This window comes from Canis lupus, chromosome 13 (assembly GCF_011100685.1).
Source record: "Canis lupus familiaris isolate Mischka breed German Shepherd chromosome 13, alternate assembly UU_Cfam_GSD_1.0, whole genome shotgun sequence".
Classification (NCBI taxonomy): domain Eukaryota; kingdom Metazoa; phylum Chordata; class Mammalia; order Carnivora; family Canidae; genus Canis; species Canis lupus.
The window spans coordinates 38,326,242-38,341,296 of NC_049234.1; the positions used below are offsets into that span (position 1 = coordinate 38,326,242).

At 58.3% G+C, this 15,055-nt stretch overlaps 2 protein-coding genes and 1 long non-coding RNA gene across 6 annotated transcripts; 2 read left to right on the forward strand and 1 right to left on the reverse strand.

The window, feature by feature from the left end:
* The first annotated feature begins 1,223 nt into the window (after nt 1–1,223).
* EXOSC4 (exosome component 4) lies at nt 1,224–3,201 on the forward strand. Of its 2 annotated transcripts, none has more exons than XM_038555788.1 (3): nt 1,224–1,617; nt 2,480–2,686; nt 2,800–3,201. In XM_038555788.1, exons 1-3 carry the CDS (start codon nt 1,447–1,449, stop codon nt 3,157–3,159), a joined length of 738 nt encoding a protein of 245 aa, XP_038411716.1. In that variant the 5' UTR covers nt 1,224–1,446; the 3' UTR covers nt 3,160–3,201. The 2 variants fall into 2 exon arrangements, with proteins under 2 accessions (XP_038411716.1, XP_038411717.1); XM_038555789.1 differs by lacking the exon at nt 1,224–1,617 and adding an exon at nt 1,678–1,928.
* LOC119865005 lies at nt 1,687–3,973 on the reverse strand. 2 transcript variants are annotated; one of them, XR_005368922.1, is made up of 3 exons: nt 3,696–3,973; nt 3,309–3,419; nt 1,687–2,307 (listed from the first exon to the last, which is right to left on the reverse strand). It is a non-coding gene; the product is annotated as an uncharacterized LOC119865005 (long non-coding RNA). The 2 variants fall into 2 exon arrangements; XR_005368921.1 differs by having other exon boundaries at nt 3,309–3,437.
* Nucleotides 3,974–4,043: 70 nt separating this feature from the next.
* GPAA1 (glycosylphosphatidylinositol anchor attachment 1) lies at nt 4,044–7,225 on the forward strand. 2 transcript variants are annotated; one of them, XM_038555107.1, is made up of 12 exons: nt 4,044–4,210; nt 4,298–4,477; nt 4,554–4,665; nt 4,765–4,912; nt 4,993–5,094; nt 5,178–5,374; nt 5,449–5,645; nt 5,738–5,891; nt 6,056–6,151; nt 6,311–6,501; nt 6,579–6,749; nt 6,890–7,225. In XM_038555107.1, exons 1-12 carry the CDS (start codon nt 4,137–4,139, stop codon nt 7,131–7,133), a joined length of 1,866 nt encoding a protein of 621 aa, XP_038411035.1. In that variant the 5' UTR covers nt 4,044–4,136; the 3' UTR covers nt 7,134–7,225. The 2 variants fall into 2 exon arrangements, with proteins under 2 accessions (XP_038411035.1, XP_038411036.1); XM_038555108.1 differs by lacking the exon at nt 6,311–6,501.
* Nucleotides 7,226–15,055: the final 7,830 nt, after the last annotated feature.

The window sequence follows — 15,055 nt, forward strand, 5'->3', positions numbered from 1 at the left end:
TTTAATTTTATTTATTTATTTACGATAGTCACAGAGAGAGAGAGAGAGAGGCAGAGACACAGGCAGAGAGAGAAGCAGGCTCCATGCACTGGGAGCCCGACGTGGGATTCGATCCCGGGTCTCCAGGATCGCGCCCTGAGCCAAAGGCAGGCGCCAAACCGCTGCGCCACCCAGGGATCCCGATTCACCCGTTTTATTGCACAGTGGGAGCTGGCGGGAAAGGGGGGGCACACAGCCTGTGCACATCCCCAGGCCCCGGGCGGCACCTCCCCGACGCTCAGCCCTTTGGCTCCGCTTCCCACATTCGCCCTTGAAGCCCGGGCTCAGCAGAGCGGCCAAATAAGGCAGCTGGTGCGGGGCATGAGCATCCTGTCCGGGCGGACCGGGACGGGGAAGGGGATGGAGACTGGGATGGGGACGGGGACAGGACGTAGACGGGGTGGGGGGGGACGGGGACGGGGACGGGTCGGGGGGAGGGGAGCGACAGGGACGGGGACGGAGGGGCGGGGGACGTGGACCGGAACGAGGACGGGGACCGAGTGGGGGTAGGGGGACGACGGGGACCGGGACGAGGACGGGGACGGGGACGGGGAGGCGGGCGGGGGGGGGGGTTTGGTCGGGGGCGGTTCCACGGCGCTGGGCCGCCAGGAGGTGTCGGAACACGAGTCAGGACGGGGTAGGACGCCCGCGACGGCCACTCCTCGGAATCCCGCGGGGTTCTAGCCCGGCCCCGCGCGCCCTCGCCCCCGCACCCGGGCAGCAGCGGGGGAGCATCTGGGCGCGTCCACTCCGCGGGCGCCGAGCGGCCAACCGGAAACTAGTGGGCGTTCCCCAGGGTTATTGGGGCAGATTTCTCAAGGTCTTTTTTGAGTGAAAACCATTAAAGTGTATAAAATGCTCTCATTAAAATAACCGGAGTTCCCAATGCCACGCGGCTGTACAACCGCGTGTGCTCCCGATCCGTCTGCGGTTAGCGTGAGCGGAGAAGAGCAGACGGGAGCACTAGAGGGTGCGGGGGGAGGGATGGGGGGCGCGCGGGGCGCTGAGTAGGGCGTCAGGGGGCGCGGGCAGCGCAGGCGGGGGAGGGGCAGGGGGCGGGGCGGGACGCAGGCCGGAGCCCGCCCCCCCCCCCCCCCCCGAGACCCGGCGCAGGCGCGTGCGGCGTGACCCCGGGAGGCCCGGGGGCGTCAGAACCGCCCTGCGACAAGCCCGAGGGGGCGCGGCCGGCGAGTCTCCCCGCATCCGGTCTCCGCCTCTGGCAGCCGTGGGACAGCTCCCCAAACGGCCGCGGGCGCCGCCTGCCCCCGGGGAAACCGTAGTTCCCCGGGCCGGAAGTGGGTGTCGGACCGCCGGAAGCCGTAGGCCCCCAGAAAGCCGGAAGTGGGGTCGGAGCCGTCGGGAAGTGTAGTTTCGCGGGAGTCGCAAGCGCGGCCAGCCGCCGGAGACATGGCGGGCCTGGAGCTCCTGTCGGACCAGGGCTACCGGGTGGACGGACGGCGCGCCGGGGAGCTGCGCAAGATCCAGGCGCGGATGGGCGTGTTCGCGCAGGCCGACGGCTCGGCCTACATCGAGCAAGGCAACACCAAGGCGCTGGCGGTGGTCTACGGGCCGCACGAGGCGAGTGGGCGCGCGCGGGCGGGGCGGGCGGGGCTTGGGTTCCCCGGCGCTGGGGGTACCTGACCTCGTCCTCCCGGGGACGCCTTCCCGACCGCCTTCCTCTCCTGGGGAGCCCCTCCCCTGCCTTTCCGAAGCCCGTGGGCTCCGCGTTCGACTTCTCGGGAGCGGAGCGTCAACTCCATGAGCGGAGGGACTGTAGCTAAACCCACCTGCTGCTACTGCCTGGCGTCCACGCCGGAGCGGGGAGGATGGCTGGGGCACGTAGCGGGGCGCGTTCGCAGCGGCGGAGATGGGGAGCAACTCGGAACGAGGTTTGGGGGGCTCTAGGGAGGCAGGAACCCGCCGCGCTGTAGGCCAGGGACACGACTTAGGATTTCACGGGTGATGGGGAAGCTTTAGGAGGCGTCAGGACATTGACGCAGCGAAAGTGTATAGGAGATGACATCAACCGGGATATTTTTTTTTAAGCTTTTATTTATTTACTCATGATAGAGAGAAGCAGAAACACAGGCAGAGGGAGAAGCAGGCTCCCTGCAGGACCTCGGGGTCACACCCTGAGCCAAAGGCAGACACGCTCAACTGCTGAGCCACCCTGGCATCCCGAGCCTGGATATTTGTGAACACACCTGCTCTGGCCACGGATGGAGAATGGGTTAGCAGGGGACGAGGCAGGGATGGAAACAAGGAGGCCTGTTAAGAGAAGTAATATCAGACATGATGACTTGGAGACTGGCCAACTGGCCCTCCGATGGAGGTCCTCCTGCTTGCTTATGGAGATGCCGGAAGTAGAGGGAGGGTGACGGGAAGGCGTAGTGTCAGCTGTGGAGGGGTGAGCCTGACTCATGTGTCCTTCCTCCCCCAGATCCGGGGCTCCCGGGCTCGAGCCCTGCCAGACAGGGCCCTGGTGAACTGTCAGTATAGCTCTGCGACCTTCAGCACAGGCGAACGCAAGCGACGACCGCATGGGGACCGAAAGTCTTGCGAGATGGGCCTGCACCTACGTCAGACATTTGAGGCAGCCATCCTAACACAGCTGCACCCACGTTCCCAGATAGATATATATGTGCAGGTGAGCAAGCAGCAGCCATCAACCCAGGAAGGGAGGGGGAAGGAAGGGGAAGCAAGGATGGGAGTCGGGGGACAAGAGCCTAATGGACCGATGCCACTGGGCGGTACTTGCAGGTGCTGCAGGCAGATGGTGGGACCTACGCAGCTTGTGTGAATGCAGCCACGCTGGCAGTGCTGGATGCGGGAATACCCATGCGGGACTTTGTGTGTGCCTGCTCAGCTGGCTTTGTGGACAACACAGCCCTGGCGGACCTCAGCCATGTGGAAGAGGCAGCTGGTGGCCCCCAGCTGGCCCTGGCCTTGCTGCCGGCCTCAGGCCAGATTGCACTGCTTGAAATGGATGCTCGGCTACATGAGGACCACCTGGAACAGGTGCTAGAGGCGGCTGCCCGGGCTGCCCGTGATGTGCACACTGTGCTGGACCGTGTGGTTCGGCAGCATGTACGCGAGGCCTCTATTTTGCTGGGGGACTGAGCATCTGGCCCCCCATGCCCAGAATAAAACTCACATACAATCTGCTATACTTTAATTTCCCCACAGCACTTGCACACCCTCAGATCCTGGCCTGGTGCTTGCTCTGGGAGGTGACTAGGAACCGTCCCCATCCCCCGCACATGACATACCTTTTCCAGCTTCAAGACCCAAACCCTGAAGAGGAAGGTCGGGGAGCCTGTCTGCGGATGAACAGCCATCGTGCTAGGAAAGGTTCAGGCAGCTGAGCAGTGAGGCAGGGCCTGGCATAACGAGCCAAGCTGTGAGACGAAGGCAGTTCTCAGACCAGCACATCCACAGCCCACATCCTCTGGACTATGGCTTGGACTGCATGGCCCCCTCCACCCTGGGAGCCCTTTGGGCCTCCCTAGCCTTAGGCTCGGAAAGCACAACAAATGTTCTCCCCTGGGGTGGTGCGGAGGGGTGGGGAGTCTTCACACATATCTGCGGCGCTGCCTGAGCCCTCACCCGGGCACCTCCTGATCTGAATAGGATTCCCCACTTTCTAGTCCACATACCCCAGGTCTTGAGACCCGTTCTGGCCGAGAGTAGCCTGTGCACCTTCCTCCCTGTGGTCATCTGACCCCGGTTCCCTCGGCGCTGGGCTCCCGCTGAGCTCCCTTGTGCGCTCACTGCCGGTCTGACCTCCGTAGAAATGAGCCTGCCGGCGCCCCTGTGTCCGTGCTTCCCGGTCCTCCGCCGGCCCCAGCCTTCCAGTCTCTGATCCTGTACGTGGGAGCTTCCTAGCCGCGGTCCACAGGCAGCCCGGCGGCCCCGGCCCCGCGCCCCGCCTCCAGCCCCGCCCCCTGCTCCGGGCATGCGCGGCGGCGTGAGGGCCTTCGGGACCGGAAGTGCGGGCGGGCGCGCCGCCTCGGCGGGACGGGAGCGCCGCGCGGGGTCGGCGGCGGGAGTGGGCGGTGAGCGAGGACCCCGAGCCCCCGGAGCCGCCGGCGCCCGCCATGGGCCTCCTGTCGGACCCGGTGCGCCGGCGCGCCCTCGCCCGCCTGGTGCTGCGGCTGAACGCGCCGCTGTGGTGAGCGCAGGCGGGGCGGCGGGCGCGCGGGCCCGGGCGGGGCGGGGCGGGGGGGGCGGCCCCGCTGATGCCCGGTGCCCTCTGCAGCGCGCTGAGCTACGCGGCGGGCGTCGCCTGGTTCCTGGCGCTGGCCTTCCCGCCGCTGACGCAGCGCACCTACATGTCGGAGAACGCCATGGGCTCCACCATGGTGGAGGAGCAGTTCGCGGGCGGGGAGCGCGCCCGGGGCTGGGCCCGCGACTTCGCGGCGCACCGCAGGAAGGCGGGGTGAGCGGCGGCGGGGGGCGGCGGGGCCGGACGGCTGCTCGGCCGGGAGCTCGGCTGACGCGCGCCCGCTCCGCAGGGCTCTGCCGGCGGCCTGGCTGGAGCGTGCCATGCGGTCCGTGGGGCTGGAGGTGTACACGCAGAGCTTCTCCCGGAAACTGCCCTTTCCCGATGAGGCCCACGAGCGCTATGTATCGCGGGGACGGGGACGGGGACGCGCCCGGGGTCTCCGGGGGGGCCGGGGTCGTCGGGGCAGGGTGGAGCCTACCCCCCCACCAATCTGCCCACAGATGGTGTCGGGCACCAACGTGTACGGCATCCTGCGGGCCCCGCGCGCCGCCAGCACCGAGTCCCTGGTGCTCACCGTGCCCTGTGGCTCCGACGCCACCAACAGCCAGGCTGTGGGGCTGCTGCTGGCACTTGCTGCCCACTTTCGGGGTGAGCCTCGGGGGCTGCGCCTGGGCAGGGGCGGGTGGGTCACTGCTCCCGGCCCTGCTGACCTGGCTTCTGGCCTTCAGGGCAGATTTACTGGGCCAAAGACATCATCTTCTTGGTGACAGAGCAAGACCTCCTGGGCACGGAGGCCTGGCTTGAGGCCTACCACGACGTCAACGTCACCGGTGGGTACTCCTGCCCTGCCCACCCTCTCTCAGTCACTGTCCTCACCAGCCCCCCAGAGGAGCTCATTCCCCTGCTCCTACAGGCATGCAGTCCTCCCCTCTGCAGGGCCGGGCTGGGGCGATCCAGGCAGCTGTGGCCCTGGAGCTGAGCACTGATGTGGTCACTAGCCTGGACGTGGCCGTGGAGGGGCTCAATGGGCAGCTGCCCAACCTCGATCTGCTCAACCTCTTCCAGACTTTCTGTCAGAAAGGGGGGCTGCTGTGTACTCTGCAGGGCAAGGTAAGGAGGGCTGCCTGCCCGGGCAGCGTGGGGCCTGTCGCAGGCTCCTCTGACCCTGTGCACAAACCCTCCAGCTGCAGCCCCAGGACTGGACGTCAGTAGACGGGCCGCTGCAGGGCCTGCAGACACTCCTGCTCATGGTTCTGCAGCAGGCCTCTGGCCGCCCCCACGGTCCTCACGGCCTGTTCTTGCGCTACCGCGTGGAGGCCCTGACTATCCGCGGCATCAACAGCTTCCGACAGTACAAGTATGACTTGGTGGCAGTGGGCAAGTAAGTGGCTGCTGGTGCCCCCTCTGTGCCTGGGGGGTGGGGGGGGGCAAGACTAGAGGGCCTGGCTGGCCATGATGCTGCCGCACCCGCAGGGCCCTGGAGGGCGTGTTCCGCAAACTCAACCACCTCCTGGAGCGCCTGCACCAGTCCTTCTTCTTCTACCTGCTGCCTGCACTTTCCCGCTTCGTCTCCATCGGCCTCTACATGCCTGCTGTCGGCTTCTTGCTCTTAGTCCTTGGCCTCAAGATATCCTCTGAACCCACTGTCTATTTGTGGCCAGCCCTCAGGTCCTCTACACTCCGGGCTGGGGGAAGCCTCCATCCTTGAAGCAGGGGAGTGGGAGTGAGCCCTGGGTCCCCTGCCAGAGCAGATTCCATCATAGGTGTCGTCAGCGTCCTTGACTAGACCATGCTCTGGAGCTGTGGATGCAGTTGCACGAGGCGGGAGTGGGCCCCGAGGAGGCTGGGGGGGGCCCTGAATCTAGTCCTCCTCTCCAGCCAGCACAGGTGATGATCCCTCTTTTCCTGCCGTGGGGGTGGGCTTCCAGGCCTTTGGGTGATTATATTATTGCTGTGATTCGGTGTTGATCATGGGGTGGTGGCGAGGATCCTTGGGGCTCCCCCAGCCGCAGGGCCTATCCCCCCAGTGTCTGTGTGCCCTTGCAGAGTGTGGGGCTGGCCTCGCTTGTGGCGCCTTTGCTGATCTCACAAGCCATGGGCCTGGCCCTCTACATCCTGCCAGTGCTGGGCCAACACGTGGCCACCCAGCACTTCCCCGTGGCTGAGGCCGAGGCCGTGGTGCTGACCTTGCTGGCCATCTATGCAGCCGGCTTGGCCCTTCCACACAGCACCCAGCGGTGAGGCGCTCGGCTGCAGGAGGGGGGGGGGGGGGGGCTGGACACATAGGCAGCACCTCTGAGCCCTTCCCTCGCAGGGTGGTGAGTGCACGGGCCCCAGACAGAGGCTGGATGGCGCTGAAGCTCGTGGCCATCATCTACCTGGCGCTACAATTGGCCTGCATCGCCCTCACCAACTTCTCACTGGGCTTCCTGCTGGCTGTCACCATGGTGCCCGCTGCGGCGCTCACGAAGCCCTATGGGCCCCGGTACGTGCTGCTCAGCCCCCATCACACTGCCCCACAGGAAGTGCCCCCCGCAGCCCCGGGGCCTTGCTCCTGACCGCAGACTCTGCCCTTGCCCGGTGCCCCCATCTCGGGGCCCCGCCTGACCCTGCCTCTCCACTCAGGCCACTCTATGCTACCCTGTTGGTGCTGACGAGCCCCGCAGCCACGCTCCTGGGCAGCCTGTTCCTTTGGCGAGAGCTGCAGGAGGCGCCGCTGTCGCTGGCCGAGGGCTGGCAGCTGTTCCTGGTGGCAGTGGCCCAGGGTGTGCTGGAACACCATACCTATGGCGCCATGCTCTTTCCACTGCTGGCTCTGGGCCTCTACCCCTGCTGGCTGCTTTTCTGGAATGTGCTCTTCTGGAAGTGATGCGTGGCTGCCCTGCAGTGTAGACTCTGGATGGGAGCTCCCCCAGCACCCCCGTGTTGTCTCCTTGGGAAATAAACAGGAGTTTTGTTTCAGCTGCCGTTTGGGCTGTTGGCCAACTGTTTGGTGTCCGTGGGGGTGCTCCAGCCCGGGGAGTGAGAAGCTCTGCCTGAGGCCTGGCCTTCCCATGTCCTCCTTCCTGGAGGGCACTGCCCTGGTCCACTTGCTGCTGGCAGCAGTGCGGGCCCAGCCACATCGGCCTCAGAGAGCCTCGGCTGGGCACTGGGTTCGGGGTCTGGAAACCACACACACAGACCTGCCCTGGGCCCAGCCCCATGAGCGTCACGGTGGGAGGCAGAGTGCTGGGTAAGCAAAGGGGCCTGATGGGGTCTGAGGCAGCCAGGGACCACACTGCTGTGTTCAGCACTGGAGGTGAAGGGGCAAAGGGGCTGGAGCCGGAGCACTGCAGAGAAGGCCTGCGGTGTGGGGATGGAGGCGCACCCGACCCAGCTACCTTGGAGCTGAACCGGCCTAGACCAGCGAGAACCCACCCAGCACCTAGGAGCCCACAGGTCACGGGCTGGGACCCCTGCTAGGAGCTGGGAGGTTAGTGTTCTCCCTGGAGGGAAGAGAAAAGCAAACTAACTCTTGGGCGATGGCAGGGCCTGGTCTGCTCACGGGAGCCCAGCGCCACCCAGCGCCGGATGGGGCGGCAGGCCAGTCAGCCTCCCGCAGGCCTCCGCGCTGAGGCAGTGCCCACACGCCCAGGACGCTGTGACCCAGGGAAGCCGCCCGAGGAAGCTCAACCCCCAGCCCTGCTGGTTCCTTGGTGATCCAAACACGTGAGCAGCATCATGGCAGGGGCGCTGGAGACACCACCCCCACCCCCCCACCCCCGCTTAAGCAGCAGCCTGGCGCTGGCCGGCCTGCTCCCCAGACCCAGGTGGAACCTCCAGGTCCTTTACCGTTGAGCAGACTGCTCTGCAGCTGGGCAGACCCCCTGCAGCCCCCGCAGCCCCAGGGCCTCCCAGCCAGGTCAGGCCCCCCTTCCCCGCCGTCTTCTGTCTTCCAAGGCGCACAGAGATCTGCTGCGTGTGCCAGCTGGCATCCCATACAGACCCCCTTCCGGGCCTGGGCCAGCCGTGTCCTCCGTCAGCCACTTCTGACTGCACTTGGTCATTTAAAACACAAATCATGAAGATCTGTTAGGTAGTGGAACAGACCGCAGAGACAAAAGCGAAAAGGCCACGTCCGTGTCCTGAGCTTACCTGTGCAGAGTTCCTCTCCTCTGTGCAGAGGGCTTGAAATCGTGGGAACGACAAAGTTGATTTGTCAGGGAAGCGTGATTTCTGTTGTGATTTTCAGTAACGTCACTAGTACAAACATATTTTTAAAAGTGCTTGCTTAGGGGATCCCTGGGTGGCGCAGCGGTTTGGCGCCTGCCTTTGGCCCAGGGCGCGATCCTGGAGACTCGGGATCGAATCCCACATCGGGCCCCCGGTGCATGGAGCCTGCTTCTCCCTCTGCCTGTGTCTCTGCCTCTCTCTCTCTCTCTGTGACTATCATGAATAAATAAATAAAAATCTTTAAAAAAAAAAAAGTGCTTGCTTAATTTGACAGATAAAGCCAGAGAGCACAAGCAGGGGGAGGGAGGGGGCAAGCAGGCTCTCCCCTGAGCCGGGAGCCTGACGCCGGGCTCGATCTCAGGGCCCGGGACCATGGCCTGAGCCGAAGGCAGATGCTTCACTGCCTGGGCCGCAGTACTGGGAGATGTCGGGCGCCTGGGTAGCTCAGTCAGCTAAGTGGCTTGATCTCGGCTCGGGTCTTCACCTCAGGCTGTGAGGACAAGCCCTGCGCTGGGTGCCCTCTGGGTGTGGAGCCTACTGGAAAAAAAACAACTGTCAGGCCGTGAAGACGTAAGTCAGGTGTCCAGGGGCTAAGCGCGTGTCGTAAGTGCTGTACCCTGCTGGTGTGGCAGGGTCTTCGGCGAGTCCCCGGGACTTCGGCGAGTCCCCGGGACCGTCGTCCTACCACAGGGCCCCGCTCTCCTCTCTACCTCAGGCTGCGACCAGCCGAAGCCTCCAGGGCGAACACCCAGCAAAGACCTCCCCCCAGAGAGACTGCCCTCGAGCCCAGCCTTCCCTTGCCCGCGGGAACGTGCAGGCGATGCTGGAATGTGAAGTTGTCAATGGGCTGAGGAGCCTGTGTTGTGGATGGAGGGAGGACCAGCCAAAGGCATCACGCAGCCCTGGTTTGCTGGACTGGGCTACGTGAGCGCCGTACCTGGGGTTTCCTGCCACCAGACCATCCAGCCGGTACAAGAGGGACCGCTGCTGAGCCCAGCTCACGGGAGGCCTCGGGCGCTAGACGCACGGACTTGAAGCAGCCAGCCCTGTGCTGACAGTCGGTACCAACACACTCCTCTCCTGCTTGCTTGCCACACCCCAGGAGGGCAGCACCGAGGCAGGGACACCGTCTTATTTCCTGCCACCTCTCCAGCCCAAGGTCAGATGCGCTGTAGAGTATTCTTCTGTATTTGTTTAAAGAAAAGAAAGGAAGGAGGCCCCCCTGGAGGTCCAGGAGGAGGCTCCAGGGGCAGACCTGACCGCGTCCACAGGGGCCTGGACGGTTGCCCATGGCCGGTGGTATGGGGTGAGCACAGGAGGGTGAGGTCAAGGCCGCTGGCCAGGCAGGCTGCCCTCCACCCATCCAGAGCGCCCCACAGCCTCCCCACCACCAGGCCCTCTGCAGATGCCCTACTTGGGGATCCCTGGGTGGCGCAGCGGTTTGGCGCCTGCCTTTGGCCCAGGGTGCGATCCTGGAGACCCGGGATCGAATCCCACGTCGGGCTCCCAGTGCATGGAGCCTGCTTCTCCCTCTGCCTATGACTCTGCCTCTCTCTCTCTCTCTCTGTGACTATCATAAATAAATAAATAAATAAATAAATAAATAAATAAATAAATAAATAAATAAAAATAAATAAAATAAAAAAGTTAAAAAAATAAAATAAAATAAAAAAGATGCCCTACTTGGCCTTGGGACACCTCGAGCACCTCCCCCGGGTGTCCCAGACTTCTGTGCTCTTCTCACACCATTTGCCTAGTCGCACCACTCTACCTGAGGTTTCCACAGAGGCAGCGTGGGGGCTGCTCTGGACACTGTTACCCAGAAACTGCTCCTGCAAGCCCACGCTCAGGTCCTATCTCCCCCCAGGCCCCTCTTCTGAGGCCCCAGTGTTACCTGTAAGTCACAGTATCCCAACCTTAACACCTTCTCCTTAGCACGCTCAGCCAACCCTGGACCCGGCATCAGCCTGGCCTCTCTTCAGGGATGCCCATCACTCCAGGTACAACCAGGCTCCTTGCCTTGGTCTCCAAGGCCTGTGTGTGTCCTTCAGAACATTTTCATTGCTCCCAAAAGCAACCTGTACCGACTCTGTGTCCCCTTCCAGCTCGTGACGCCGTTAATCTCTCTAACTCCAGATTTGCCTCATGAATGGATTTCATAGGAATGGCCTCATACATACGTGGTCTTTTGGGTCTGGCTTCTTCCGCTTAGCCTAACGCTTTCAGAGTTCATCCGTGTGGTATGTGTCACAACGCTGCATGGCCAAGCAACGTTCCGTTGTGTGGACATGCCCCATTCCATTTATCTGTTTGTCAGATGGACATGGGGGTCGTGTCCTCTTTGGCTATTACGGCAACGCAGCTATCAACGTTCATGAACAAGTTTTCTCGTGAACACATTTTCTCTTGGGTATATACCAAAAGAATCTTTTTTTGTTTTTAAGATTTTATTTATTTATCCATGAGAGATGCAGAGAGAGAGAGAAAGAAAGAGAGAGAGAGGCAGAGACAGGCAGAGAGAGAAGCAGGCTCCATGCAGGGAGCCGGATGTGGGACTGATCCTGGGACCCCAGGATCAGGCCCTGGGCTGAAGGCGGCGCTAAACCGCTGAGTCACCCGGGCTGCCCTTGTTACTGATTTTTAATTTTATTTTGTTGCGGTCAAAAAATGTACTTTGTATGATCTTACTATTTTTAAGAGTACTGAAACTTGTTTTCTTTTTTTTTTTTTTAGATTTTCTTTTAAAAAAAAATTTATTTATTTATTATTTATGATAGACATAGAGAGAGAGAGAGGCAGAGACACAGGAGGAGGGAGAAGCAGGCTCCATGCAGGGGCCTGACGTGGGACCCGATCCCGGGTCTCCAGGATCACACCCCGGGCTGAAGGTGGCGCTAAACTGCTGAGCCACCAGGGCTGCCCTTGTTTTATTTCCTAGCACATGGTCTATCCTGAAGTGTTCCACATGTACTCGAGAAGAACGTGCTCGTCCGCTGCTGGGCGCAGTTTCACTGGCTTCTGTGAAGCGTGACTGCCCTACAGCAACGTTCAAGTCTGGGGTTTCCTCGCTGAGCTTGTGTTCTGTCTTGATGGATTGGTCGTTTTTATTTCCTTATAGATTTATTTGAGGGAGAGAGAGAGAGCGCACACATATCGAATCATGGGGAGGGGTGAGGGGAGAGGGAGACAACTGCGCTGAGCAGGGAGGTCTACACGGGGCTCGATCCCAGGCCGCTGAGCTCATGACCTGGGCCGCAGGCAGACGCTTAACCACCTGAGCCCCCCAGGAGCCCCTAGTTCTTTTTTTTCATTATAAAATGTCCTTCTTTAACTCGTATCAATTTTTTTTTTTTTTCGTATCAATTTTTATTTTAAGGTCTATGCTGTTTCATATTAGTAAAGCCAATCCAGCTCTTCTTATTGCTGTTGGCATGGTATATCTTTTTTTTTTTTTTTAACATTTTATTTACTTATTTAACCGTGTGAGTCAGCACACAGACAAGGTAGGCAGAGGCAGAGGGAGGAGCAGGCTCCCCGCCAAGCAAAGAGCCCAACGTGGGACTCGATCCCAGGACCCCAGGGTCATGACCTGAGCTGAAGGCAGACACTTAACCCACTGAGCCTCCAGGGTGCCCCAATATGGTATAGCTTTTTCCACATTTTTACGTTCTACCTATTTGTCTCTTTGAATCCAAAGTTTATTTCTTATAGACACCATGTAGTTGGATTTTTAAAATACATTATGCCGGGCAGCCCGGGTGGCTCAGTGGTTTAGCGCTGCCTTCAGCCCAGGGCGTGATCCTGGAGTTCGGGGATCGAGTCCCACGTCGGGCTCCCTGCATGGAGCCTGCTTCTCCCTCTGCCTGTGTCTCTGCCTCTCTCTGTCTCCATGAATAAATAAATAAAATATTAAAAAAATAAAATACATTATGTTAATTTGTGCTTTTTAATTGGACAGTTTAATCCATTTACTTTTTTTTTTTTTTAAGATTTTTACACAATCTCTACACCCAAAGTGGGGCTTGAACTTGCAGCCCCAAGATCAAGAGTGGCATGTTCCACCAACGGAGCCAGCCAGCCGAGCCAATCCATTTATATTTAATGTAACTGATATAATTTATATTTGCTATCTTGTTATATGCTTTTCTTCTGTTTAAATTTAATTTGTAGTCATCTCTACACCAATGTGGGGCTTGAGTTCACAACCTCAAGATCAAGAGTCACAGGATTTCCAACCAAGTTACCCAGGTGCCCCTGTTATATGCACTGTATATCTTTTTCTGTTCCTCAATTTCTTCATTATTGCCTACATTTGTATTAGGTAGATCTTTCCCAATATACCATCTTATTTCTTTATATCCTTTTGAGTAATTTTCTTAGTGGTTGCCTTGGGATTACAATTATCTTCATGGATAACCTGATTTAGGTTAAACAGTAAATTAGTCCTGAGACACCTGGCTGGATCAGTTGGTGGAGCATGGACTCTTGAGGGTTTTGAGTTTGAGCCCCATATTGGGTGTAGAGGTTACTTAAAAATAAAATTTTATCAATGAATCATTAGGGCTACCTGGGTGTCTCAGTTGGTTAAGCATCCAACTCTTGGTTTCAGCTTGGGACATTTCAGGGTCATGGAATACAGCCCCATGCCAGGCTCCACACTGAGCCTGCTTGGGATTCCCTCTCCCTCTGCCCTTCCCCCAACTTGCTCTCTAATATTAAAAAATAAGTCACTGAAGTCTACCTCTGACACTAACAATACACTATATGTTAATTGAATTTAAATAAAAAATAAAAACATTTTTAAACCACTAATTTCAGTAGTAGTAAAAGATGTTGCTATAGCCATTCCCTCCTGTATGTTATTGTCAAATTCCATCTTTATGCATCCTGTGCCTATCCACATAGGCTTATAGTTATCACTTTATGCAGGTGTTTTGATTAGATAGGAAAAAAGTTATCAACAGAAATGCATTCAGGATGCCTGGGTGGCTCAGTCAGATAAGTGTCTGCCTTCAGGCCTGCTTCTCCCTCTCCCTCTCTCTCTGTTCATGCTCTGTAATAAATAATCTTAAACACAAAAATGCATTCATATGTTTTTTAAAGATTTATTCATGAGAGACACAGAGAGAGGCAGAGACACAGGCGAGGGAGAAGCAGGTTCCCCGTGGGGAGCCTGATGTCGGCCTCGATCCCGGGACCCCGGGGTCATGCCCTGAGCCAAAGGCAGACACTCAATCGTGGAGTCCCCCAGGCATCCCTGCTGTTGGGGAAGGGGGAGTACAGTTTTTGAAAGGTTATCACATACACGGACTCTTGTAACCACCACCAGCCCCGGGACACAGCCCTGTTGCACCACAGGGAGGGCCTGTCCTGCACGCACACCCCACGCTCCAGGTCTCCATCATGACGGTGTCCTCTTGTCGAGAATGTCCTACAAATGGAACCATATACATGCAGCCTTTGGGGACTGGCTTTTCGGGGGTAGAGGGCCCACACTCCCCCAACAACGGCAGCTCAAGTGTGCTGTCTCCTGAGGTGTGGAGGGACCCCGTGTATTCACCTGCTCAAGGATATTGGGATTGTTTCCAGTTTGGGGCAGTTGTACACAAAGCTGCTAACATTTAGGTGGAGGCTTCTGGTGACCGTAGATGATGATTCTTCTTTTTTTAAGATTTACTTATTCCTGAGAGACACAGAGAGACAGAGACACAGGCAGAGGGAGAAGCAGGCTCCCTGCAGGGAGCCCCATGAGGAACTAGATCCCAGGACCCCGGAATCATGCTCTGAGCCACCCAGGTGCCCCTCATATTTTTTTATATTTACCTATGTAGTGACCTTTATTGCTGCTTTTTTTTTTTTTTTTCTGGTGTTATTCCTTCATGTGGATTTGAGTTACTATTTAAGGTCTTTTTATTTCAGCCCGAGGGCCCCACTTACTATTTTTTTGGAGGGCAGAGTTCTTGTAACAAGCTCTTCCAGTTTATTTATGAGGATGTGTTAATTTCTCCTTTTTTTTTTTTTAAGATTTTTATTTATTTATTCATAGAGACAGAGAGAGAGGCAGAGACACAGGCAGAGGGAGAAGCAGGCATCATACAGAGAGCCCGATGTGGGACTCGATCCAGGGTCTCCAGGATCACGCCCTGGGCTGCAGGCGGCGCTAAACCGCTGCGCCACCGGGGCTGCCCTCTCCTTTGTTTTTAAGGGACAGTTTTGCCCTATATAGAGTTCTGGGTTGGTAGGGTTATTCTTTCAGCACTTGGAAAAGGTCATCCCACTGCCTTTTGACTTCCATGGTTTCTGATGTGAAATATGTAATTTTATTAGGGATCACTTATATGGAATGAGTCACTCCCCCCTTGCTGCTTTCAAGAGTCTTTTTCTTTGGCTTTCAACAATTTATGATGAGTCTAGGTGTGGATCTTTCTTAGTTTATCTTACTTGGCATCATTGAGTTTCATGGATGTGTAGATTCATCCTTTTCATCAAAGCTAGGAAATGTTCAGGCATTATTTTTTCAAATATTCTTCACCTTTCTCTTCTCTTCTGCTCCTGAGAATTATGCATAGACTGGTATGT